The sequence below is a fragment of the Aspergillus costaricaensis genome (genome assembly GCF_003184835.1).
Source record: "Aspergillus costaricaensis CBS 115574 unplaced genomic scaffold BO79scaffold_31, whole genome shotgun sequence".
In the NCBI taxonomy this organism is placed as follows: domain Eukaryota; kingdom Fungi; phylum Ascomycota; class Eurotiomycetes; order Eurotiales; family Aspergillaceae; genus Aspergillus; species Aspergillus costaricensis.
The window spans coordinates 172,693-197,822 of record NW_020291831.1 but is presented as its reverse complement, the minus strand read 5'-3'; the positions used below and the strand labels follow the sequence as shown (position 1 = coordinate 197,822).

Sequence of the window (25,130 nt, the reverse complement as noted above, 5' to 3'; positions counted from 1 at the left end):
CATCTTTCTCACTATCTACTAATCAGGCACATGGCCACTATAAGGGTCACGACTCGATTAGTAGCTCAAGGGAGCATGAACATGCTTAGCGGCACAAAACCAGTGCTAAGGTTTTACTATCTCAGAGGGGATATGTTTATGCTACTAATCACGGCCGTTGGGGGAAACTTCAGAAATAACAGGGAATAAAACTAGTAAGGAAAGGTAAAATTATAGAGTATTGATACACAATGGTCGAAGATGGTAGGAACGAAGCGTGCCTGCGACTAGTATTTTCAAGACTATGTGTGATGCCCACTATAAACTCAACATTGTAACTATATTCAAATACTTGATAACAATCGTTCCTAAACAGTACTAATAGAGTTTGCTTATGCTGAGAAACCATATGAATCGACCGGCCTCCTTACTCAGTCCTCTGTAAGCTAGTCCCACCATCTAAGGCTTAACAATGCTGAAGTTCGGATCACCCGGATCAAGCAACGACGCAAGAGTATCCAGCGCAGTAGTATCCCCATCAATCACAATACCAGCATTCACCAAAGCATCAGGATCAGGTCCATACACAGCCAGCGCAGTCAACTGCTTAGCCGTTCCAGTCAAAGTGACTTGAGCAGCGTTCGACTGGTCAGCAGTGCTGTAGACGAGGGCCCCGTTAGACAGCCAGGAATGGTACGTCTTATTATCTTGATCCGAAACAACAAGATCTATAAGCACCTTCTTATCCCACGCCTCGGGCCCATTGATCTTGATAGCGAGAGTATCAAGGACCATATCCGGGGTAAGCTGACCCAGCACATCGGCCGCAGCTGTCTGCGTAGGCGTGCCGAAATTGCCATTGCGCAGCTCGGTCGTTCCGGAAATGTAGAAGTTCCTCCAGGTACCATTTTCAGAACCGTATCCGAGCTGCTCGTACACATCTGCTAGTTTCTTGCAGGCTTCCTCGTTGTTCGGGTTATTGAAGACGGCGTGATTTAGAAGCTCAGCTGCCCAGCGGTAGTCGCCTTTTAGGTATGCTTTGGTACCCTCTTCGAGAACCTTGTCCTCGCCGATGAGATCCACGTATCGGTTGGCCTTGTCGACGGGGGTGTGTTCCCACAAGTGGGCTGGGTTGCCGTCGAACCACCCGACATAGCGCTGATAGATGGCTTTGACGTTGTGGCTTAGAGAGCCGTAGTAGCCGCGGCAATACCAAGATTGATCAAGAGCCGGAGGCAAGGTGAGCATTTCGGCGATCTCGGGGCCGTTGTATCCCTTGTTCAGGAGGCGGAGGGTCTGGTCATGCGCGTATGCGTACAGGTCGCGCTGGTAGGTGAGGAACTTCAGGATGTTGTCGTTGCCCCAGGTCGGCCAGTGGTGCTGGGCGAAGACGACCTCGGCTTGGCTGCCGTATCGGTCGATGGTCTCTGTGAGGTACTTGGCCCAGGAGTGAGGGTCACGGACCACCGCACCACGCAGGGTCAGGATGTTGTGGAAAGTGTGAGTGGCGTCCTCGGCCGCGCAGAGTGCGTTGAGATCGGGGAACCAGATGAGCATTTCAGAAGGTGCTTCAGTGTCCGGTGCCATCTGGAATTCCATCTTAATGCCATCGACGGTCCTCTTTTCGCCCGTGCGTCTGACGGTCATGTTGGGTGCGATGAGGGTGACGACGCCGGTCGAGGTAGTCTGTCCCAGTCCAGCGCCGATCTGGCCCCTTGGTCCTTGCTCAAGGGCAGCACCGTACATGTACGCGGCGCGGCGACTCATTGAAGTACCGGTGTAGACGTTCTCGGACACAGCATGCTCCAGGAAACCCTCTGGGGCAATGATCTTGATGTCGTTTTTCTCGACATCGTCTTCACTGACGAAGCCTTTGACACCGCCGAAGTGGTCAACGTGGGAATGAGTGTAGATGACAGCCTTGACGGCTCGGTCAGTGCCACGGTGCTTCTGGTAGAGTGCGAGTGCAGCAGCGCCGGTCTCTTGCGAAGTGAGGGGGTCAATGACAATGATGCCCTCGTCGCCCTCAATGATGGTCGTGTTGGAGAGGTCAAGCCCGCGCACTTGGTAGATAGGTCCGGCGACATGGTACAGTCCATTCATGCGAGTCAGTTGCGACTGGCGCCACAGACTTGGGTTGGCCGAGTATGGGGCGTCGTCCTTCAGGAAGTCGTAGGCATCGTTGTTCCACACCACATTGCCCTGAGCATCAATGACCTGGTTGGGGTCACCGAGACTACCTCTCCAACCCCGCTTAGCATTCACAAAGTCTTGTGTGTCATCGAAGGGCAAACTCTCGTTGACTTCCTTCCACTGCTTGATGATGTGCAGGCTTGGAGGGTTCGACTCTTCGGACTTGATGGTCGACTGTGTCATGGTGAAAGTCAAAATAAAGAGCTCGAAACACCTGAGTTGAGTTCAAGTAATAAGATTGATGTTCTGAGATTGCTGCTGTTGTTTTCGTTGATGCTGGTGATGGAGAGATTGATTCCACGGCTCCATCGACCCTTATTTATCTCTCCGGGAGGCGAATTTCCCCCTCAGTTCGTATTGCCAAAACGGCGCGTATACAGACATTGACGACATCGACTCTGAAGTTTCGAATCCTTGCACCCCGGTCTTCGCTCTGTGAATGTAACCATGGCTCGTATACCAGGATGTTGAATAGATTGAAGATAAATTGAAGGAAGTAGATGGAACAGGCTTCCCTCCGATCTGACTGGTCAACAACATCTAACCACTTGGACCAGGGTCCAGGTCCAACTCCGCCATTTAATTAGCCTGCATTGGCTTCGGTCAACTTTTCAGCTCGGACTTCAGCTGAGGTGGAGATGCACCTGGCCATGTAACCCTTCATGTACGCCAAGAACACCCCCTCTTTTACGCGATCGAATGGACGAAGCCACGATGATCAGAGTCCTGCAGCAGCTCATATTGGCTGTGCTCAGCTGTGTAGATCTGCACCCATCCGAGATGAAGGTTCGCCCCAAATAGTATAGCATCCATACATCGTTGGGATGACAGCAAGGGTTCCCCCCTTCCAGTCAACCAATTGGCTGAAAAACGTGTGTCATAGCAGAGTCCTGCCAGATGGAAATCTGCACGACCTACGAAAAAGAAATTGAAAAGAAAAAGCAATTAAGATCACGTTGATGAGATGATGGATACTAGTAAGTGATAAATCATGGTCGATATACCAATGCGACTCCGGTTTCGCCACTAGATAGGGACGCCAGCGTGGCCTCAGGATCGTGATTGCATCCTCAAACCTCGTACAAACTGTTTGCCTGTTACACAATCCCATCTCATAACGGCGCCGGTAAATTGCCGCACTGTTCAGCTGGATCTTCAGTTTTCTTTTTCTTCTTGATCACACAGGATGTTAGTGGCATGTGGGTGGCGATGAAGTCCTTAAGCCTTCGACTTGATTAGGGGAACTCTCCCCCGTCTCACTCTTGTAAACCAGACACACCAGAATACCCATCAACAACATCTATTCAAGCCAAATCAACCCATCTAGCAAGCCTTCAGCATCAACGAGAAGAAAAGATGGCTGAAATGGACCAGCTCGACAGGTGAGCACACGTCGCATCCACCTCGGAATTCCAACCCGAGAGAAGAATAGATGCGGATTTGATCTGCTGTGTATCCGTAACCAACCCACGTATTAGACGGCATGCTTTCATTTTGTAGGTACGCCTGCTAGACTATACTACCATGACCTATATACTGTGTTTTCAAAACCTAAGTTCATCATGAAGATCCACTAGATACTAAGTGAACATATGACACCACCCGACCACTCTGGTAATCTCACAACCGTCGAGTCTCTTTCACTCGCAGCTCTACATCGCGTACAGCCGGCCACTGCATCCCATTCTGCGTGCTCCTGATCATTCCCCAAAAGCTTACGTCGGGAGCCTGATCCATTGAAGACACGCGCTCCGCATTATCCTTCTGCATCTTATGCAACTCCAATTTGATCGCCTCCACCGCTATTCCTGCCCCGGCGTTGGAATTGATCATGCCCTCGTAATGCGGCCACTTGCGCAAGGCATCAACGGCTCGAAGACGGATGCCAAGGTCTGGACATTTCGATGCCACAGCAAATAGCCCAAAGCTCAGTCCGTAATCCAGTGTGATAGTGGGGCGACAGGGAAACCTGTCCATGAAACTTTCGTATCCTGATAACAGATTGCTATATTCAAGGGTGAGCAATCTGTAGTCATACTCGTCGAGCAGGCACGTTTTCAGTACGATTGTCTTGGCAACCAATTGGAGCCTCACGATGTCCGCTCCTATTTGCTCTTTCGCGTTAAGAGTGGCATATTCTCGTTGGTAAAACAGTTCAAACCGCTCTGCAAGATGCTCCAGTGAGAATAACAGCCTCTGTCGTTTGGCCCAGAGCGTTTCGTAGTTCGCTAGTATCTCTGTTTCTGAAAGCCTCCAAGCTGTGGCAATGAACGGGATCACGCTATACATGACTCGCTGAAAGCATTGTCGCGCCACTTTCAGACTTTCAAAGCCGTCTAAAAACTCATTACCACGTTCATTCTCCTCCTCCCCTTGAATGCCTGATTGTGACTCGAAGTCTCCGACATGTGACGACTGGGAATTCAAGACGCGGAGTGTTTCAGAAAGACAAGGAATCACTGGTATCCCAAGGCGTAGCGACTCCTCGAGAATCTGTGTGCCACTACGTAGGTGTATGAAGGCTCTGGCGAATTCTCCCAACAGCAGCTCTGCCATGACGAAAAGAAGGCAGCACACTAGCACAACCTCGCGCAACTGCGGGTCGGGAGAGGCCCGGCGCTTTTGCAAATGTGCGAATGATCGGGCAGCCTGCTCAAGTGCAAATCGGTGTTTTGGATTCTGCAAATCCTCCCCAGCTAGTCGCATGCCTCTTTCCTCAGCATCCTGGTGGATTGCGCTCACCATGTTGACAGCATGGCATACCGCTGGATCGGAATGACACATCTGCAGGACCAGCTTCTGCCAGAGCCAGGAGTCAAAAAAGCCAACAAGGTCGGGGACAAGGCGGTATTGGAAGTACGAAAACCCTCGTTTTTCATCGGATGTCATGATCCCTTCAGCACCTGTTCCTAGGGTCGGGAGACATAATGCCCGCTTAATGGGGAATCGGTGCAGATCGTATCCGTCGCAGGCTCGGCCCGTAGAAGTACAATTCCTACAGGACCCCGGTGCCTCGTCGCATTTTATGCGCCGTACCCTAAGCTCAAGGTCAGACGTGGATTATCCATGGAACGACACCACAACACTACTAACCGGCAGGTTCGACATCCCGTTCTAGATCTCTTCCCAGTATTTCTGCGTCGCTGTCTACTTTCAGTTCGCACAATCGGCTCTCCAGGCATTGTGAACGAACTAGTCGAGCGGACATGAATTGTGCGGAGTTATAGCGTGGCTTATTTATAAGTAAGGAGTGATCACGCCAATACGAGGGGAGACGCGACTAGCGTCTGGCTAGGGCATTGGACCAATGATGACGCCGTGTCAGAGGCGCAAGTTTCAGCCCCCAACATCCCCTGTCACCGCGTTCAGGAGCCTCACTGAAGGAGGTGCCAAGTTGCAAAGCGTCGTTGTTATAATTGGGTTTCACTCGGAGTGTATGGGTAATCTTTCTATGATATTGAAGATTAACCTGCATTGAGGTGAATAAAGTTGCACGCCACACCCACGGGCCATCGGCGATCCATCCAAGTCCGAAAGCATGCTGCATTTGTGGGGATGCGCTGTCGAAACTTCATCCACCTGACTTTACCGCTAAACGTTCAATACCAGGTTCAGTGCTAGAATGTGTCAAACAGTTTGATACGAAAATCATGAGCTAATCAGAGCTACCAAGGCAGCCTGTAAACAGGCTCAGACGACAACATGTTGGAAATCTGGAAGAGGACATACCACACAATGACCTGCGAGTGACAGCTCCATAAATGGGGGATTATCTAAACTATTGATGATGTGAATGGTTTTTTATGCCCCGCAACGATTGGAAAGATCGAGGGATAGAGAGAAAGATGTAGTACGAAAGGAGTACCATCGATATCACCTGACCGGGCTGAATGTGAAAATATAAAGCACAATACTCCGGACACACTTCTTAAAATAACCACGCAGATCAATCAGCCACCGCGTCTCATGTATGTTTAATTGATTGTAAATCAGTTCCACATGATCAAACTGAATCATACACCATGGCAATTCTCTTGTCTCATTCCTAACTCGTCCTGAACACCAAATCGGGTATTCCGGAAGCTTCATGTGCGGGGTAGCGCTGGTAAGCACTAGTACAGGATGTCTACCCCATGGCAGGTGTGATATACCTGCTATACTATAGGGTGGTCTCTTTAACGGTCATGCAGCTGAGAAATCAATCAGATTGTTTCACGTGCACGGTTGCACAGTCAAAGTTGGTATCCCAGCCCCACCATTGCTGGCTCTGAGAATCTGAAAATCCGGTTCAGGGACACTGCGCGGATGAGGATTTACCCAGCCAGGTAGAGTGTGGCAGACCAGATCAAACCACTGGAAATTCAACCGTGGCACCGTCAAAAATAGAACAAGACATCCAATGATTGAAAAAGTGGCTGAGGGGGTTGCTTAAAAAATCTTTGGAGAGACATCCCAAGGACCCCTTTGATGGATGAAGTAAGGGATGCGATTGCCCGAGCGTGACCAAGACGGTACTGTGGTATTTGCAATACACAAGGCAACACCATTTGGCGGTCTCGGATTGGCCGCCCAGCTCAGCCCTACGGAGGAAATCCACCCACCCCCGGGGAGGCAAGCGACCCAATCAGGGACCCTTCTCCAGACGACTCTATTTATGACCTGCACAATTATTGCGTCTCATCCCTGCGCCCTAAATGTTGGGCCAGTGCAACTAGTTCACAGCATGCCACCACCACGTCATTACCCGAAATAGCCACCGCTCTCCCAGTGTGAAAGGCAGCGCCAGCGGTCGGTGAAATGCCCATCCCAACCCCTCCCGCAACTGCAGTTCCACCACCCGTCTCCAGTCCACATGATGTGCAAAATGAAGCGGAAAATGATGCTGGCTGATCGACTTGATGGTGCAGTCCATGTTAGGGTGCTCCTGAAGGTCTACCTGTGGCTGTAGCAGAGCTGGATGGTCACCCTCCAGGTCTAATTCCACTTTCAGGGATCCCGTGCTTTTAAATTGCCGTACCTGCACCGCCAAGTCATGGTTCCGGTGGTGAGAATCTCCCGAGTTCTTATCATGAACAATCGTAAGGTCGATGAGAGGGTGTCCAGAGCTTTCGATAAGGTGATGGTGGGTGGGATGCGGTGCCAGGTTAACTTGAAACTGGCCCTCAACAATCAGGTTTGGCGACGAGGGTTTCTGGTGCACAAGCACTTTTGTAAACCGTAAAGGAAGGTCGATCAAAGCCAAAGATTGAATCACTACTTTCTGCGGAGTTGTTCCGTTCTCAGTAATGGCCCGTCGCGCCAACCCGTTGTTCACGTAGCGCACAATATGGTCGCAAATCTGAGTCTGGTACATGTGCCAGAATCGTTGTAGTACACCATTTACCCATTCCACAGTCTCCCCGCGGGAGAGGATTTTATGTGCGTGGTATCGCTTGCATTCATCGCGAAGGATGCGCTGAACTCGGGTCAAGTTAACGACCGCATAAGTCCGACATACCGCCAGGACGAAGAACAACCATGTTAATCCCAAGTCGAGACGGCCAACGATCCAAGATATGAGGCAAACAAAGACGATGATGCGGGAGTCATCGTAGGTTTGTTGAATAAGTTCAACCAGGTCGAAGGGTTCTGGTGTCAGCTTAGGCTTACCCATAGCGGCAGGAACCAAAAAGCGACGGTGTTGGTGGTGGTAGTGTGAGTGGAAAGATAGTTCGAAGTAGAGTTGTGTTGTTCAGGGTAGAGTAACTAATGTAAATAATGAGGCTGATCCGGGGGTCTCCATGGTCAGCCCAACTAACATGATGAAATGGTGTGGATGAAGAGCGGTGATGATGACGGAGAGGACTGGGCCATTTATACCGACCGCACAGGGCTGCTGCCTCTGTTCATGCAGGCAAAGCCACCGCTGACTACGGAGAGGATTGTCGATTTGGGGGCCTATCGCAAAAAGTGATGCGGGTAATGCAAAAACCGATCGTGGGTGGGACTGTGTAACAATGTCATACTAATATTACGTAGTAATTTATGTTTAACTAGACACTCCTGGTTTCCTCCACTCTTTCCCCCTCAACAACCACAACCATCAAGTACTGTATTTGCTTACTCTTTTACTCTCCCTTCCCTCTCATGCCCACTTCCCAATAAGTGCCATGATGCCGGCTCCCAGCAATACGCAGAAGATCATTCCCAGCAGATGCGACCGCCGCTTAGTCCTATCGGGGTCGAACAGGAAATCGCGAGCCAACAATTCCACTAATCCGCTGTAGATCAGAATGCCGGCTGATACAGCATCCAATACTCCTTGAACAATATTTGCTGTCTTGGATCCCGAGTTATACGTCGTCCGCAGCCCGATTCCGATGGCAATCGAAATGGGCGTGGTGAGGCCGTACGCCATGCAGAGAACCCACGGTAGCCACCAATGCCGGCCAAAGCGCAGGGCAGACATCCGGGCGCCGATCCCAAGGCCCTCAAACGCTTGATGGAAGACCAACACGGGGTATAGAGTGCTGAATTCGTCACCAGTCACGCCCAAGTTCAGTCCGATTATTACCGAATGGAAGATAATGCCGAATTCCAGAATAAGAAAGGCAACAATATCCTTGCGGAATGAGCGCTCGGATTCGATGGAGCAAAGGTCATCTTGAGCCCCAGGCTGCTTGGATCCCCCGGTATCGTCGTTTACCGTACTCTCATCGTCGCTCTGGATCAAGTTTGCTTGGGCCAGGAATCGGTCGGTCGCGTCGTGCTCTTTTTCCACGCCATATACGCGTTCGACGTATATCTCGGAGGCAAGGTCCATCAGAAATACCACCATAACAGAGGCGAGGACAATAGCGGGACACCATGGATACTCCGCCCAATTTTTTGATACGCCCACGCAGGTTGTGCTGCCGATACTTTCATACGCTGGATCCAAGAGGTGGATGAATGCGGTGGCGACAATAACACCCGTACCGAAGTATCGAGCGAAGAGATAGATAGGGTAGGGGATATTCCAACGTGGTATTCTCTTGCATACCACGGGAAAAATTGTAGACGCTGATGATGTTATTAGGATCACAAATATCGCGGATATGCGTGCCCCTAGGTGCCCGTTGTAGTCATTTTCGGACAGCTGCAAGTAGCAGTAGATATCCTCCACACTGGCAGTGTCTAAGTTTACATTTGTTGGATCGAACGAAGACATGGTTTTTGAGATACATATTGCCTTCTACTCCATGCGTGGAAGAGGTGTCATTATATTCTAACTGATTGACAGAGTACCTTGGGGGATCGTCATAAGATCTTGGCCTGGCCACAGGGTCCCTAGGCCTGCCTGCACTATGTTATGACTTTGGTGGCAGACCCTTGCATGGGGCACATCTTACCCCCAAGGTTGGGGCTGACAGCCAGTGAATCCTCATTTCTTATTTCTTTGCAGCCTTTTGCTCTGAAGCTTCTAATACGCTGGTCTGATACACTTGCTTAGAAGATGCGAAGGATTCAAGACTAGTTACCACTGCAGCTGCCTGAGGAGTCCACGGAAATACAACGGCAATATAAATCAGCCAGGAAGAGTGCTGAATGGTTGGCATTCACCTCAAAGTGCCATAGTCATTCGAGATAGTCGCAACATTGACATTGCGTGCTGAGAGAAAATCGAACACCCATGAGGTTAGAAAGCCAGCGACGCCATTAGTAAGTTCGAATTCAGGACACCTCGGGTATCTACGACATCAAAGAATGTGCTCTGAGCTTTACCCATGATCTTCCCGCTTCGTATCTGACTCAATTGAGTGAATGTTGTGTCACCGAGCGAATTATTCTGATCTTCGGCCATATCAAATAGCTACATCCCTTCTATCCCGCGCTCACACCGTTTGGCAATATGCGAAGCGTCTATCGCCGATGCCGGACCAGTGTTACCGGATGCGGTGCTGCCATGGTGCATCCATCTTTTCTTGTATTTTTCCGCCAATGATAACGAGCATAACAAGACATCCGACTATTGACTGCAAGTCTAGCCATGACGGACATTTGCGACTCCTACATCCGTCAGCAAATAAATTGCCTGATCATCAGGGTGTTGGTTTCCTCGGCATAGTGTTCGCGTTCACATAGACTGGGCCTTGGATATTGGCTTCCTGCCTCTTTCTGACGAACAGCCCTTGGGGTCAAAATGGTCCCATTCCCACTACATCAAGCAGCGGCGGCAAATGTGCTGGGTGAGACACGGCTCAGTAATCTGGAGCACCAAATACCACCCTCTCGCCAATGCCATTGCCAGATGATACCACAACCTATGCCCTCGCGCCATCAACTTCCACGACTTAATTTGAGGTGCGGGTTGAATATGAAGACTGGTCGGAGACCAATGGGTATTCTTCTCGGTGGGGCAGAGCTTAATATCACTTTCGACCGACAAGCTTATTTCGCCCCTTAGAGCCGGTTGTGACGTCTGATTCCAGAAGCCGGTTTGTTTAGCAGTATGGCCTGATTGATCACCACGATTCAGGCACTGTCTCCTTTGAGTAGGGCCCAGAATCGGGATGTGGATATTGCACTCGTCATCCCGCGTTGTTTAATCTGGCCGATGCAGAAGAAACGGGGCGCGCTTTGCTCCCCGCAGCACGCGGCACAATGAAAATTGAAAATATAGAATCATATATTATGGCGCTTTGAGCCAGTAGTAATCTGGATAAGCTTGAATAGGAGTTCATGACGATCTGCTGGGGTCAATTAAGTGTGGGGCTTGAGGCCTGGCACAGTGGAACCTCTCATCCTGACGATCACTAGGTTATCTTCCCACTGCCACCGAATGTGCCAATCATGATCCCCTCGGGGAAGAATTGAATTGAGGATCGTCAGTGTCTCAGACGAGCTGGAGACTGTGCGCGGGTCATAAAGTGCCGGGTTAGACTTAACAGTCTTGACTCGCGGGACAAGGGCTCAAACTGTTGCACGATCGGCGGGCGGGAGAAAAGCATCCAGAAAGATGACTCTGGTTTTGTCCCGTCCGAGAGTTTCACCATGCGATCCATGATCAATCTGCGACACACTCCGCCATGATTGACATGGCTGTTTCCATGTTCGCGCCAACTTGCCGTGCACACATGGCAGCCAAGCCCAAACCCTCTATGGCAGGTTCTTCGAGCATCCAACTATTAAACTACCTCTCGACTCAGCTTTGATCCAGCTTCCATCACCAAGCCAATTCACATTCTTTACATTCGTTTTCTCAGAACTGCTGGTTCAGTCATTCCTTTCATATCCACAACTTCGATTTCTGAGGCCCGTTGCAATGACTCTCCTCCGTCATCTCCTGACGGCAACTGCCTTGCTTGGAGCTTCGGTCCAGGCAGCGCAGGGTGTCACTGGCTCCCCCTTCGGTTTCGCTAGCGGCACGACTGGTGGTGGTGATGCCACTCCTGCTGCGCCTAGCGACATCAGCCAGCTGAAGACCTGGTTGTCCGACAGCACCCCCCGCGTCATCCTTATTGACAAGGAGTTCAACTTCCTCGGCAGCGAGGGCAAGTGCACCAACTGCGAGTGCTGCAAGCCCGCCTCAAACACCTGCGGCAGCTCTGGCCAGAATGCCGTCAAACAAAATGGCTCCGACTGGTGCGGTAGCTACCCGACCCTGACCTGCACGTACGACAACGCCGGTATTGAGGGTCTGGAAGTTGCCTCCAACAAGTCCATTGTTGGCGTGGGTAGCTCTGGTGTCCTGCGTGGAAAGGGTCTGCGCCTGGTGAACGGTGTCAGCAACATCATCATCCAGAACATCCACATCACCGAGCTCAACCCCGAGTTCATCTGGGGTGGTGACGCTATCACCCTCGACGGCACCAACAATGTCTGGATTGACCACGTCAAGATCAACCTCATTGGTCGCCAGATGTTCGTTGCCGGATACGAAGCCAGTAGGTTTTGCATTATCAAATGCACATTATTTTGGATTCGAAACTGACAGTGCGCAGGCCACAGCGTGACTATCTCGAACAGCGAATTTGATGGTGAGACCAGCTGGTCTGCCACTTGCGACGGCCACCACTACTGGACTGTGTGAGTCTCATGTCTCCCCAAGTGCTCTTCCATTATTACAGCTTTCTAACAATATTCTAGTCTCGGATACGGCCACAACGACAAGATCACCTTCGCCAACAACTACATCCACCACACTTCGGGCCGTTCCCCCAAGCTCGAGTTCAACAGCTTCTGGCACGCGTACAACAACTACTGGTTCAACAACACCGGCCATGCGTTTGATGTTGGCAAGAACACCCGTGCTCTGATCGAGGGTAATGTGATGGTCCAGGTCGACACTCCTCTCTTGGCCGACAGCAACCCTGGTGCCGTTTTCGCCGTGAACACCAGCGATGTCTCCACTTGCACCAGCACCCTCGGACGCACCTGCGTCCCCAACACCTTGATTAGCTCGGGTACTCTCTCCGGCAGTGACAGCTCTGTGATCAGCAGCTGGCCCTCTGGTGAGTCCGACGTCACCGTCATGGCTGCTAGCAAGGTCGCTTCCTACGTCAAGGCCAACGCCGGTATTGGTAAGCTTAGCAACGGATCTGGCTCCTCCAGCACCGTCGGCGCGGCTGCCACCTCCGCTGTCGCCAAGCGTGCCGACTCTGACGATGCGCCTTATGTTCCGGCCTACTCTGAGGCTGGCCCCGGCGCCTCTGCCATCCCCAGCCAGCCCTCCTGGTCTTGGAGAACGGTCACCAACGGCCCTGCACCCACTGGAGCTCCCTCTGATGCCCCCGCCCCCCAGGGTCTTGGTGCTCCTGTCCAGGCTTCGAACAAGCACCACCACAAGGGACACGGCCGTGGCTACTAGAGGGATCGATGGCTTCGCTTTTGAGCTGACAAGCTCAGAATTAAGTCAGCTGGAATAATTTCCGTTCTCAGCACAAAGAGCCTAACGGTCTGTGAAGCGGTAACTCTTATGTACATTTCAGACATTCTTCTTCTTTGTACATGATCAGGCTCTAGCCAGAAATTCCTTAGCTAGTGTCTTATTTATCTCATTTAGTCAATACATCAATCCTTCTCGATGGGGCTATCTCACTCTCTAACTTCGTAGCAAGCAACATAATATGCGTAATCTGGTTACACTGTCAGAGATGCAGTGAGGATGTTGTAAGGTGGTTGTCAGTTGTCAAAGCATTATTGGTAGCCATGAATCCATATGCAGGAATCAAGTTATTAGCACAGGGTCCTATAGGAACTTTTTGCAAAGTAGATAGCTGTTGAAGGTCCATGTCTGGCAGTGCTATGGCTGACGAAGGTCTTCAACCGGCATTGTCAAAGGCATGGGTGATTACTACTAGCAGTTATAATTAAGGAGTACTCTGGATGGGGGGAAATGTACTAGTAATACTTAGTAACTGTCAACGCTTGGTACTACATGATGTTGTCGCTAATCATTAGTACTAGTCCTACTAAGTTGGGTTCCAGTAAAGGGGAAACGTGACCTGTACTACTTAGTCGCTTCAAGGGTGAAGCGATATATATAGTACTATTCAATTCAACCCCATCAGCAAGTAGTACTCACATCGTGGTAGTATCTCTGCCTATTCTCTCACAATCACATAAACATGTTTAACCTTCAACCCTACTACAGTATACTACTGAGTCATAATTAAATATGGCACATCTTCATTATATAGATTTGCTTTGCAGCTGTCTATGCTTATCTGGATGACGTCATCTAATACTAAGTGACACAAGGAGAGGGGGCAAAAAAGTCCGCTGGATGGAGCAGAGAATGACCGGAACAACAGAGAGAATTTTACAAATTAATTCTCAGATCACCATTCGCTAGCTGATTATTTGAGAAAAAATAACAAATGGTGGGATAGTCGGCAGTCTCGATCTCGATGCGCGGCAGCCAATCACGTGAGACACTCAACGCGTGAAGGCGTCACGTCCGGCGCGAACGAGACACGAACTTGCAGCAACTCCGGGGGAGCGCAGTTTCCCGCGACAGCCATCATTCTTCGAGAGAATACCCCCCAATTGTCCAAACTACTTCGTTTTGTGTATACATTTTCCTTACCCTAATCATTGGAGAAGAAAAGAACCGCGTCTGCTTAGTTTTCTATGACCCTTCATCATGCCTGAAGCCGTCGCCATGCCCCAGAAGCGGGTTCTGGGCGATGCATCAAATAACCCTCGCGGCGTCGCAACAGATCCCAGTGCGCTCAAGAAGCGCAGGATAGAGAATGGCTCGGCCGCTGCTATGAAGCCCCCGACAAACGGCCAGCGCCGAGTTCCGGGCTCCAGCCAACCCCAGAAGAGTCAGTTCGAGGCGGAGGTTCTGGAGAAGCTGACCCAGGATATCAACGGGCTGAAGGACAGCAATTCGGAGAAGGACCAGCAATGGGAGCGACCACCACTGGGTGAATTTGACCCCTCTACGGAGAATATATGTTTCCAACAGATCGATGCGGAAGAGGGGACAATTATGGGCGGCAAGACTGCCGTTCGACTGTTTGGTGTCACCGAGGTAGGCTCTGCGTACTCCCTTGACGACCGATCATGCTTTAACGTCCGTGTCTAGGCCGGCCAATCGGTCCTCCTCCACGTTACCGGATTCCAACATTATCTCTACATCGCTGCGCCCGTGAATTTCACCAAGGACGACTGCGAGCCCTACCGAGCTTTCCTGGAGAGCAGAGTCGGACAGTTTCAACCTACGATTCAGTCAGTACAAATAACGATGCGAGAGAACATCTACGGGTTTCAAGGCAACCAGAAAAGCTATTACCTCAAGATCACAGTTACGGATCCCAAATTCATCAGCAAAGTCCGCTCCGCGTTAGAACAGGGCGGTGCCCAAAGCTTGAACTACAAAGGGCTCTGGAACAACTCTGATGGCGGTATCCTCACATTCGACAGCATCCAATACCTCCTCCGGTTCATGATCGACACGGATATCTCAGGCATGTCTTGGGTTGAAGCAAAGGCTGGGAAGTACCGCTTATTCCAACAACATGAGAAGGTGTCGAATTGTCAGATTGAGGCCAGTGTCGACTACCGAGACCTTATCTCCCATCCACCCAACGGCGAGTGGGCTAAGATGGCCCCGCTGCGCATTCTGTCGTTCGATATCGAGTGCGCTGGACGAAAGGGTATCTTCCCTGAACCGAATCACGACCCAGTCATTCAGATCGCCAATGTCGTAACGCGTTACGGAGAGTCTAAACCATTTATTCGTAATGTGTTTGTTTTGGATACATGCAGTTTAATCGTCAACACTCAAATCCTGGAATTCAAGGACGAGGCGAAGATGCTCATGGCCTGGCGCGAGTTCGTGCAGAAGGTGGACCCGGATGTCATCATCGGCTACAACATTGCCAACTTCGATTTTCCGTATCTGTTGGATCGCGCCAAGCATCTGAAATGCACCGGCTTCCCCTACTGGACCAGACTGAACGGTGTGCAGTCGCAAAGCAAGGAAACCAACTTTTCCAGCAAGCAGATGGGTAACCGTGACACGAAGTCAACGAACACTAATGGTCGAATCCAACTCGACATGCTTCAGTTGGTACAGCGAGACTATCACCTGCGAAGTTATACCCTGAACTCGGTGTCTTATGAATTCTTGGGCGAACAGAAGGAGGATGTCCATCACACAATGATCACTGAGCTATATAACGGAACTCCCGATTCTCGACGGCGTTTAGCTGTCTATTGCTTGAAGGATGCATATCTACCGCAGAGATTGATGGACAAGTTGATGTGCTTGGTCAACTACACCGAAATGGCAAGAGTGACGGGTGTGCCCTTCAACTTTTTGCTATCACGCGGTCAGCAAGTTAAGTTCATCAGTCAGCTGTTCCGCAAGGCTTTGGAGCAGCAGCTTGTCATCCCGAATACGAAGTCCAATGACGAACAAGACTACGAAGGTGCTACTGTTATCGAGCCTGTCAGGGGCTACTACGGTGTGCCTATCGCAACCCTCGATTTCGCATCCCTATACCCGTCCATCATCCAGGCCCATAATCTCTGCTACACAACGCTGTTGAATAAGAATAGTGTTGAAAGGCTGAAGCTTGTAAAGGATGAAGACTACATCGTGACCCCTAATGGCGACATGTTCTGTACCGCCAAAGTTCGCAAAGGCCTGTTGTCACAGATTCTGGAAGAACTGCTGTCTGCACGTAAACGTGCCAAGAAAGAACTAGCCACTGAGACTGATCCGTTCAAGAAAGCTGTCTTGAACGGACGACAGCTCGCTCTGAAGATTAGCGCAAACAGTGTGTACGGTCTCACAGGTGCCACTGTCGGAAAGCTGCCCTGCTTGCCTATCGCGAGTAGTACAACCAGTTATGGACGACAGATGATCGAGAAGACGAAACAGGAGGTGGAAGCCCGGTACACCATTGCGAATGGTTATTCTCATGATGCCAAGGTCATCTATGGTGATACTGATTCGGTCATGGTCAAATTTGGCGTTGACAACTTGGAGGAAGCTATGAAGCTTGGACAAGAGGCGTCCGAATACGTCTCGTCCAAGTTCCTGAAGCCGATCAAACTGGAGTTCGAAAAGGTCTATTTCCCGTATCTTCTGATCAACAAGAAGCGGTACGCCGGATTATACTGGACGAACCCCAACAAATACGACAAGATGGATACGAAGGGTATCGAAACAGTCCGTCGCGACAACTGCCTGCTGGTTCAGAATGTTATCGAGACGGTCCTACAAAAGATTCTGGTTGAGCGGGACATTGATGGGGCACAAGAGTAAGATCAGTTGCGTAAGCCTCTTTGTTTGTTGCTAACTGTATTGCAGCTACGTCAAGGACACCATTTCCGACCTTCTGCAAAATAAGATCGATATGTCGAAGCTCGTGATCACCAAGGCCTTGTCCAAGGATGCGTATACGGCGAAGCAGGCACACGTGGAACTTGCGGAGCGCATGAGGAAGCGTGACGCGGGTTCAGCACCCACGCTTGGCGACCGTGTGGCATATGTCATTATCAAGGGTGCCGGAGGGTCCAAGAACTACGAAAGGTCCGAGGATCCGATCTACGTCCTTGAGAACAACATCCCCATCGACACGAAATACTACCTCGACAATCAACTAGCCAACCCGCTCGGCCGTATTTTCGAACCCATTCTCGGAGAAAAGAAAGCCAGCCAGCTCCTCACCGGCGAACATACCCGTGCCATCTCCGTGGCCGCGCCAACCATGGGCGGACTGATGAAGTTCGCCAAGAAGACGCAAACCTGCCTGGGATGCAAGAAGCCCTTATCCGGCAAGGAAGAAGCAGAGGGCGCCGTGTGCGCTTACTGCCGTCCCCGCCTTGGCGAGCTCTACACCAAGTCGTTGACCAAAGTATCAGACTTGGAAGTCCGGTTCGGACGACTCTGGACTCAATGCCAGCGGTGTCAAGGCAGTTTGCACTGTGAAGTCATCTGCTCGTCCAGGGATTGTCCTATCTTCTATATGCGCATGAAGGCAAAGAAGGATGTGGAGGACGCGCAAAAAGAACTGTCTCGATTTGATAATGATGCGGGTGCATGGTAATGTTACAGTGATATCTTGGGTATGATATAGCAGCTTGTATGACTAGCCTTGGTTTCACAGATGACGGCGTATTGGGAGCTAGCATGGGGTTCATATATTATGAATGAATAATACAACATATTTGTATGCATCAATGAATGTGTATCACACTTGTCTTTATCCATGAAATGAAACGTATCATCTACCTGCCCTAACGAGCGAGATCAAGGACTGCTACTAGGCAGTGCAAAGCGGTGCTATAAGGCTGGAAGAAATTACAACCAATTAACTAGTAAACAGGTGTGTACCCCATGGTACTGTGGCTGGCTGAACTTCTCCACGAACAAAGATTACCTGAATCCTGACAATGAGCTAGAACCAGGGAATTGACGGAATGAATGTAACGCTGCCAACACATTGATACTATCTCCAATGGCTTCGGGAGGAGGCTAACCGGAGCCCCTCTTATCCAGCGGGTACTTAGACAGCTGAAAGTGGGGACTAGCACGGCCGAATTTCTTTATGAAATCAATGTTGGGCTCTGTGCCCGGTCAGACGGTAATAACCGTTCGGGGTCGTTAGTGCTTACGGAAATATGTTGATTGGACGTGTCGGTTATTCGCAGGTAGTGGGAGATAATTAGTCTGGATATGGCCGAGCTAGTATGCTTCGCTACTATACAACTGCATTAGTGGTTTTGGGGGCGAAAAAAAGGGACTGCCAGGATAGGGAAGCTCTCCAAGTCTGGGATGCGTGCGGCTCCAAACTATGTGCCTACTGCCTAGGAAGGGATCGTAAGAAAGTATATAAGCCTCAATGGAACCCAGTCTGGAGTGGATGACACCATCAAGTTTGTAAATCATCAATTGAGCTCCAATCAATACTTTCTCCCCCTCACAATGACTATGACTGCCACTACACCACCCCGTCGGGTATTCCTCATCAGCGTGCCACGCTCAGCATCCCATCTCCTTCTGAAGATCGTGGACATCCACAACCAGCCCAAGTTCCTGACCAACGAACAAGGCGGCTACTTCTTCTTCCCGGCCTTCGCGCCCGCCATTCACGGCGGGTACACCGACAAGCCACTGAACGAGTGGACAGACGCCCAAAGAGAAGAAATCAAGGCATCATTCCATGGCTGCGTCTCGAGTCTGGAAGAGTACTCGGAACGGGCACAAAATGCGGACAAAGCCATGTTCATCAAGGAACATGCATACTGGTTCATGAACCCGGCAGTAATGTACGAACTGATGACCGGAAAGGAGGACCCGGAGCTGTTCAAAACCTTCCAGCTGCGCTTATCCAAGAGCAGCTACGGCCCGAACAGCTTCTCGTCCTCGAACAAGACCGTCCTGCCGGATGAATACCTCCGCAGCTGGCAAGTGGCGTTCATCATCCGACACCCGGCATTAGCATGGGCGTCGATGTATCGCGCCATGACCAAGATCAAGGGTTTCGGAGGCATGGGCGATAAGGAGTTCATGGGGGTGTGGAAGACGAATACGACGCTGCGGTGGACCCGCATGGTGTATGATTGGTGTTTGGAACAACAGGGTGCGCAGCCTGTGTTGATCGATGCGGATGATGTTACTCATAATCCGGCCGCGGTGAAGCGGTTTTGTGAGCTCACGGGGTTGGATCCTGAGAAGATGCAGTATGAGTGGAGTGAGGAGAAAGTCAAGGGGACGGGTCCGGGGATGCATGATACGGATAATGAGCATTATGAGATGCGGATTAAGATAAATTGTGTTATGCGCTCGACGGTGGATGCGTCGTCGGGGATTGTTAAGGATAAGACGCCCTCGGGGCCTATTGATGTTGCTGTGGAGGTGGAGAAGTGGAAGGCTGAGTTTGGGGATGAGGCGGCGCAGCTGTTGCACGAGGCGGTTTTGGAGTCCTTGCCGGATTATGAGTATCTTAAGGAGCGGAGGATTGTTGTGTAGATTTAGTCTGTATGAATGATGAATCATTGTTGGGGTCTTAGTCTCTTGTTCTTCTGTCCTAGTGTGTTACTCCTATCCTCTCAACCATGGCACATTAACAAGTTCTAAAGGCTTTAGTCTCGCTAGCAGGAGGGCGGCAGTGCAACGTATGGATTCAAAATCGTTCAATGATACTGGGGTTACTACTGCGGTTACTTTCTGGGCACACAGATTAGTTAGTCAAGTGTCATTATAATATCTACTACTAAAGGAGGAATCTTCCGTGTACCAGAAGTATTAAGTCTCATCCGGTAGAGCCCTTCCTCACTACTATGCTACTAGGCAAATTAATATGCATTTCAAGAAGCATCCCTCATGATAACGTCCCCATCAGCATCATGTGTACGAACATTGCTATCCTGTCGGCCTCTGATAGATTTCCGAAAGTTGATAGAATTGGGCCGAGTCGCTCTTCTCTGGCCAAATGGTTTATAAGGGGGACGGGTCGATACGGAAGTGTCACAACCTTTGTCAAAATGGCAGTCTCCGATCTGATTCGTCTGGGCGTGGCCCTCCTGGACATGTACTGAAGATCCGAAGGCAACGGCCCAGGAACTCACAATATTACTATCGATGGATTGCTGGTGCTGATTCTGCTGCCCGGAGGTCGTTGACGCGCCTTGGACTGCCCCGTTTCCCGAGGACCGTTGGAACGCGTTAGACAGGCTTATGTCTCTGGCGAGATCGTTGACGTGGTGCGGATCCTGACTCTGGCGTTGCTGGTTCCTCAAGATAGTTGGCACAAAGATGTCCTTGTCGCTGTCGCTGGAGGTATCAGGTTCGGTGTCACCTCTGTTTACCGACGTTTCTGTGTCTTTCCGGCTGCTTAGCCAACCAGCACTAGCCGCAAAGGAGTTTGAGGAGCCTGTCATGACGTTTTCAGTTGAGACTATTCTGCAACTACGTCGAGTTAGCGAGAGTCAGATGGTTCGAGGTTTCAATCACCTTAGATTACGTCCACATCATCTTGAGGAGCAATACTATGCCAGAAGAAGTCTCGGGATTAGGCCTTGTGAGTAGTTCTACAGGGTAGCTCTGTGAGCGCCAAAAAGGATGGGATGCCTGGTGAGTATGCAAAGCATATCGCATTCACTGCATTCACTTCACTGAATCCCTTCAGGATTGAGTCCCTTCAGGATTGAGCTACTGTGGATCTAGTCTGCCATGATCCAGCTAGTGGATCGAACTCAAGTTGCCATCTTATACTCTCTCACAAGGACGTGTAATCAAAGCCATTCCAGAACTATCCACTGGCTGGGCTCGCAGTTTTCACGCTAGAGTGAGTCTTTGCCTTAGTGGTTTAGTAGCCATCGATGGTAGATCACTCGATATTCGGGGCTCGGAATCTTTCTCCACTCGCTAAATCTTGCGTCATGAATAAGGTTAGATGGCATGCCGTCCAACCACCACTTGCCTTGGAAAGTCGACAGTCTTGAGATTGGCCTGATATGACACAAAGCTGCATCTATTTATCGTCACCACAGCAGGACAATTGTGACAGTCACACATATGACTAAGCTACATTATGCGGAGACTAGGCCTGAAACAGACCAGACGAGGGCTACTCAGTCCCGTAAACGGTGGCATCACGTGCCCACACAGATCCGGACTGAGGTTCTTCCCGTCGTTCCAGAAAAAACTTTGAACGATCGACAAAGTCAATTGTCAGTTCGCCACGCAGGGGACAATGAGTCGGGGAAGTTTACCGCTCAGAACTTCAGAGTTCAGTATGTCTTTCACTTCCCCAGGACAGCCAAGACATGTCTGCCAGAGCCCCAGATGCCCAGGAATTGCCTCCCCTCAGGTTGTGCGGAGGCGCTGCCAGTATCACAGCATTCTGTGACTAATTGCCATCGCCAACTGCGACTCAATCACACCGTGCAAGTGGGGTTCTTTGCCGCGTGTCCAACCAAAGAATTGCCTCGAGACGGGTGGAGAAGCACGAACAAGTGGTGCGAACGTGGTTCCCGATGTCGCGATGCAGGTACCCAGCGGCGAATAAAACATTTTTCTCCGCGCGTGGCCGAGTGTGGCGAGCTGTCGTTGTCGCCTACAAGAACTCTGGGGTGAACCTCTTTTCTCGGTGTGTCATCACTCCTACACCTCTGCATCTTATCCCGCCAAGATGCACCAGTCCACCACTGTCACCATGGAGGACGAGAAAATCCGCCAGTACGGATACGGTGGTCCTCAGGTGGTCAACTACGACGATGAAGCTCCCCCGCTCAAGGGTGAGCTGGAGCTCAACGTCGGTGGCCGTGGTGCTACCCAACGGCGGCTGAAAAACTACCAGGTCAGCATGATCGGGTTCTGTGGTGGCATTGGAACCGGTCTGTTCGTGGGAACAGGTTCTGCATATGCAGACGCAGGTCCCGCTGGCTTGCTGCTGGCCTACATCGTCATTGGATTTGTGCTGTGGTGTGTGATGCAGAGTATCGCGGAATTGGCTACCTTGCTGCCCACAGCGGGATCGTTCCCTCACTGGGCCACTCGTTTCATCGATCCGGCTGTCGGCTTCTCCCTCGCTATCACATACGGTTATTGTTATACAATCGCGATTGCTTCAGAAGTATCTGCTTCTGCGGTCATTGTTAGTTATTGGACAGACATAACACCAGCGGTGGTCATTACGGTCGGGCTGGTGCTGATTTTGGCTATCAACCTGATGAGCGTACGCTTTTATGGTGAAAGTGAGGTCATCGCAGGCGCTATCAAGGTCTTGTGCTTTGTCGGATTGGTTTTTGTCGCTATCGTCATCACCTCTGGTGGCGGTCCCAATCACCAAACCATCGGATTCCGCTACTGGCACAACCCGGGAGCCTGGACGAACTACAACGGCATCACTGGCCCGACCGGACACTTCCTCGGATTCTTGTCTGCCTTTGTCAACGCGTCCTTCAGTTTCGTTGGTGTTGAAACAGTCGTCATCACTGCCGCCGAATCGGTCGACCCGCACTACTCCATCCCCAAAGCTGCCCGTCGCGTGACATACCGTATTGCATTCTTCTACATCCTCGGTGCACTCCTCATCGGACTCATCGTCAGCCCTACAAACAAAGACTTGGTTTCTGGTTCCGGCAATGCCAACAGCTCTCCTTGGGTCATTGCCATCAAGCAAGCCGGAATTAGCGCTCTGCCGTCTATCGTCAACGCCTGTATTCTTATATCGGCTTGGTCTGCAGGCAATTCCTATTGCTGGGTAGGATCCCGCATGATCGTGGCCATGACGACCGACCGCCAGTTGCCGCAGGTGTTTGGCCGGGTTAACAAGATGGGCGTGCCATACGTTGCCGTCATCACCTCCTGGCTTTTTGGCCCGTTGGCGTACCTGAGTAAGTAACCCTGGTTTTATTGTGTCGGACTCCGATTAACGGTTGCTATAGGTCTTGGCTCCGGTGGTCCGGCGCAAGCTTTCGACTGGCTTCTCAATCTGAGCACCATTGCTGGACTAATCGCGTGGGCGACACTGTCCTTCTGTTACATTCGCTTCTATTCCGCCATGAAAGCGCAGGGCGTCAGTCGGGACACTTTGCCCTGGAAGTCGCCCTTCCAGCCATACACGGCGTGGGTGGGTTTCATTGGCTCAACGATCATCACCCTGGTGGCGGGTTTCCCCGTGTTCCTCAAGGGTAACTGGTCCACTTCGGACTTTTTCGCCTCGTATGTGGGCATTCCTATCTTTATCGTGCCGATTATCCTCTGGAAGGTTTTCAACCGCACGAAGGTAAGCAGCCCCGTCTTCATCTGGTGTCGAGTGGTGTAGCTAACTGGTGGTGCAGTTTCAGCGCAGCTCCAGCATCGACCTCTGGTCCGGTCGGCTGCAGGAGGGCGAGATTGTCATTCGAGAGGGCGGGCCCAAGACCCGTGTGAGACGCTTCGTGGACTGGTTCTTCTAAGTGTGGACTGGTTCCAAATTCAACTTTTTTCTGTGCATTTGTGCATCTTTCGGCGGAGATACCCATTATGTTTTTCATGCAATTTCAACAATTTGCAACCCGTCACAAAAGTGTTAGACTTTTTCTATATACATATTATACACGTTTAATTTACTCCGGGCGGAGCTGTTCGCGAAGCCTCTTGATATCATTGAACGAAGCTTTGCAGCAACCGCCAACGAGAATGGAGCTGAACTGGCCAGTGGCGGCAGCGTCATTGACCACCTGTGACAATTGCACCTCCCAGGGTCGCTATCAAATCAGTCAGCACATACCATCCAAAATTCTCCCCGATAATTCAAAGATTCACTTACCGAATCATCCGCACCACTCTTATCCTGCACCTTCTCCCACGTCTGCGTAGCAGTATTATAAACCTCTCCCTGCGTACCATCAGGATACAGCACCAACGCCGGCCTCTCCTGAATCCTCCCCTCCCTCAGCAACCTCTCCACCGCATCCCCAAACAACCCAACCAACCTGGGCAACTTATGAAGTTTCGTACAATTAATCCCAATGCCCCACGGCGTCGCACCCCCCTCAACGGGCAACAGCATCGCCTCAACCACCTCATCCACAGTACTCCCATCAGGCAAAGTATCCTTATCCTCGACGGGGAAAACACACGCCACCCAAAACGGCACCCCCTCACAAAACCCCTTCGAAGACTTCACAGCCCTCCTCACAGCCCTCACCTCATCAATCCTCGGCACCGTCTCCATCGCAATATACTTGACCCTCTCCCGCAACCCCTTCCCCTCCATGGCCTCATCATCAAAAAGCCCCAACCGATCCGTATGCCACCTCCACAGTTTCTCCTCATCATCATGCTCCCCATCATACTTCCCACTATACTCCTGCCCGGGGATCATGCACGCGCCATACGGGCCCAGACTCAGCGCCACAGAGGCTGAGGTATCCTGCACCGCTTGTTCGGCGACGTCGAGCGCAGTGCGCAGGTAGGGGGCGATACTGGCGCGGGGGATTCCCGACGGGTGCGAGGGGGTTTTTGTGCGCTGGAAACCCTCCGGCGAGACTTGGTAGGTGGCGGTGAGGAGGACGTCGACGGCGGCGGTGGTGGTGAAGTCGCGTTGGCAGGAGAGGAGGGTTTTAGGGTCGGAGATCATTAGGTGCGAGGACCAGAGAGGGGTGGTGTCGCTGCTGAAGGTGATGTTGTAGTGGTCTTGTAGGGAGGTGCCGAGACCGCCGTCGAGGATTAGGATGGGTGTTGGTGGCATTTTGGAGGTGGATTTGTTGATTGATTGATTGGTGATGGAGATGGTGTGTTGAGTTGAGAGTGAAAGAGGAGAGAGAATATTTCTTCAGCTTTTGGTGGTATTGCGACAACGGGAATGGAATGGGCTTTGGCTGCCCCGCAATGTGGGGTTGTTTGCGTAGGTTGCAATTTGCGATCGGGTTGGGATGGACTAAGTCTATCGGAGTATCATCATAATTTACATGATTGTTGCTGTACAATGACACTTTGCAGTATGATCGAGTGTAATATTCAATCCCTAAGGGATGGTTGGAAA

At 51.0% G+C, this 25,130-nt stretch overlaps 10 protein-coding genes across 10 annotated transcripts; 4 read left to right on the top strand and 6 right to left on the bottom strand.

Moving 5' to 3' along the window:
- Nucleotides 1-292: 292 nt before the first annotated feature.
- BO79DRAFT_210826 (alkyl/aryl-sulfatase) lies at nt 293-2,442 on the bottom strand. Its single transcript, XM_025682894.1, has one exon. The coding sequence runs from the start codon at nt 2,353-2,355 to the stop codon at nt 439-441; it is 1,917 nt and encodes a 638-aa protein (XP_025536340.1). The 5' UTR covers nt 2,356-2,442; the 3' UTR covers nt 293-438.
- Nucleotides 2,443-3,792: 1,350 nt separating this feature from the next.
- BO79DRAFT_179207 (Zn(II)2Cys6 transcription factor) lies at nt 3,793-5,354 on the bottom strand (the record flags this gene model as incomplete). The annotated part of the gene is made up of 2 exons (XM_025680018.1): nt 3,793-5,209; nt 5,266-5,354. 2 exons carry the CDS (start codon nt 5,352-5,354, stop codon nt 3,793-3,795), a joined length of 1,506 nt encoding a protein of 501 aa, XP_025536339.1.
- A 1,447-nt stretch (nt 5,355-6,801) lies between these two features.
- BO79DRAFT_46698 (uncharacterized protein) lies at nt 6,802-8,007 on the bottom strand. Its single transcript, XM_025689293.1, has one exon. The coding sequence runs from the start codon at nt 7,823-7,825 to the stop codon at nt 6,884-6,886; it is 942 nt and encodes a 313-aa protein (XP_025536338.1). The 5' UTR covers nt 7,826-8,007; the 3' UTR covers nt 6,802-6,883.
- A 218-nt stretch (nt 8,008-8,225) lies between these two features.
- Nucleotides 8,226-9,554, bottom strand: BO79DRAFT_46681 (high affinity zinc ion transporter). The gene has a single exon (XM_025689292.1). The coding sequence runs from the start codon at nt 9,359-9,361 to the stop codon at nt 8,297-8,299; it is 1,065 nt and encodes a 354-aa protein (XP_025536337.1). The 5' UTR covers nt 9,362-9,554; the 3' UTR covers nt 8,226-8,296.
- Nucleotides 9,555-11,455: 1,901 nt separating this feature from the next.
- Nucleotides 11,456-13,000, top strand: BO79DRAFT_155744 (putative pectin lyase F; the record flags this gene model as incomplete). The annotated part of the gene is made up of 3 exons (XM_025678797.1): nt 11,456-12,077; nt 12,135-12,219; nt 12,280-13,000. The coding sequence occupies 3 exons, from the start codon at nt 11,456-11,458 to the stop codon at nt 12,998-13,000; spliced, it is 1,428 nt and encodes a 475-aa protein (XP_025536336.1).
- A 1,142-nt stretch (nt 13,001-14,142) lies between these two features.
- BO79DRAFT_179200 (DNA-directed DNA polymerase delta POL3) lies at nt 14,143-17,788 on the top strand. The gene is made up of 3 exons (XM_025680017.1): nt 14,143-14,671; nt 14,726-16,911; nt 16,961-17,788. The coding sequence occupies exons 1-3, from the start codon at nt 14,279-14,281 to the stop codon at nt 17,697-17,699; spliced, it is 3,318 nt and encodes a 1,105-aa protein (XP_025536335.1). The 5' UTR covers nt 14,143-14,278; the 3' UTR covers nt 17,700-17,788.
- Nucleotides 17,789-18,583: 795 nt separating this feature from the next.
- Nucleotides 18,584-19,624, top strand: BO79DRAFT_155604 (uncharacterized protein; the record flags this gene model as incomplete). The annotated part of the gene is made up of 1 exon (XM_025678791.1): nt 18,584-19,624. The coding sequence occupies one exon, from the start codon at nt 18,584-18,586 to the stop codon at nt 19,622-19,624; it is 1,041 nt and encodes a 346-aa protein (XP_025536334.1).
- Nucleotides 19,625-19,962: 338 nt separating this feature from the next.
- BO79DRAFT_155630 (uncharacterized protein) lies at nt 19,963-20,535 on the bottom strand (the record flags this gene model as incomplete). The annotated part of the gene is made up of 1 exon (XM_025678792.1): nt 19,963-20,535. One exon carries the CDS (start codon nt 20,533-20,535, stop codon nt 19,963-19,965), a length of 573 nt encoding a protein of 190 aa, XP_025536333.1.
- Nucleotides 20,536-21,344: 809 nt separating this feature from the next.
- BO79DRAFT_179192 (putative amino acid permease) lies at nt 21,345-23,780 on the top strand. The gene is made up of 3 exons (XM_025680016.1): nt 21,345-22,995; nt 23,047-23,387; nt 23,443-23,780. The coding sequence occupies exons 1-3, from the start codon at nt 21,789-21,791 to the stop codon at nt 23,557-23,559; spliced, it is 1,665 nt and encodes a 554-aa protein (XP_025536332.1). The 5' UTR covers nt 21,345-21,788; the 3' UTR covers nt 23,560-23,780.
- On the bottom strand, nt 23,661-25,086 carry BO79DRAFT_200917 (homocysteine S-methyltransferase family protein). Its single transcript, XM_025681525.1, has 2 exons — nt 23,913-25,086; nt 23,661-23,850 (listed from the first exon to the last, which is right to left on the bottom strand). The coding sequence occupies exons 1-2, from the start codon at nt 24,834-24,836 to the stop codon at nt 23,710-23,712; spliced, it is 1,065 nt and encodes a 354-aa protein (XP_025536331.1). The 5' UTR covers nt 24,837-25,086; the 3' UTR covers nt 23,661-23,709.
- Between the last annotated feature and the right edge of the window lie 44 nt (nt 25,087-25,130).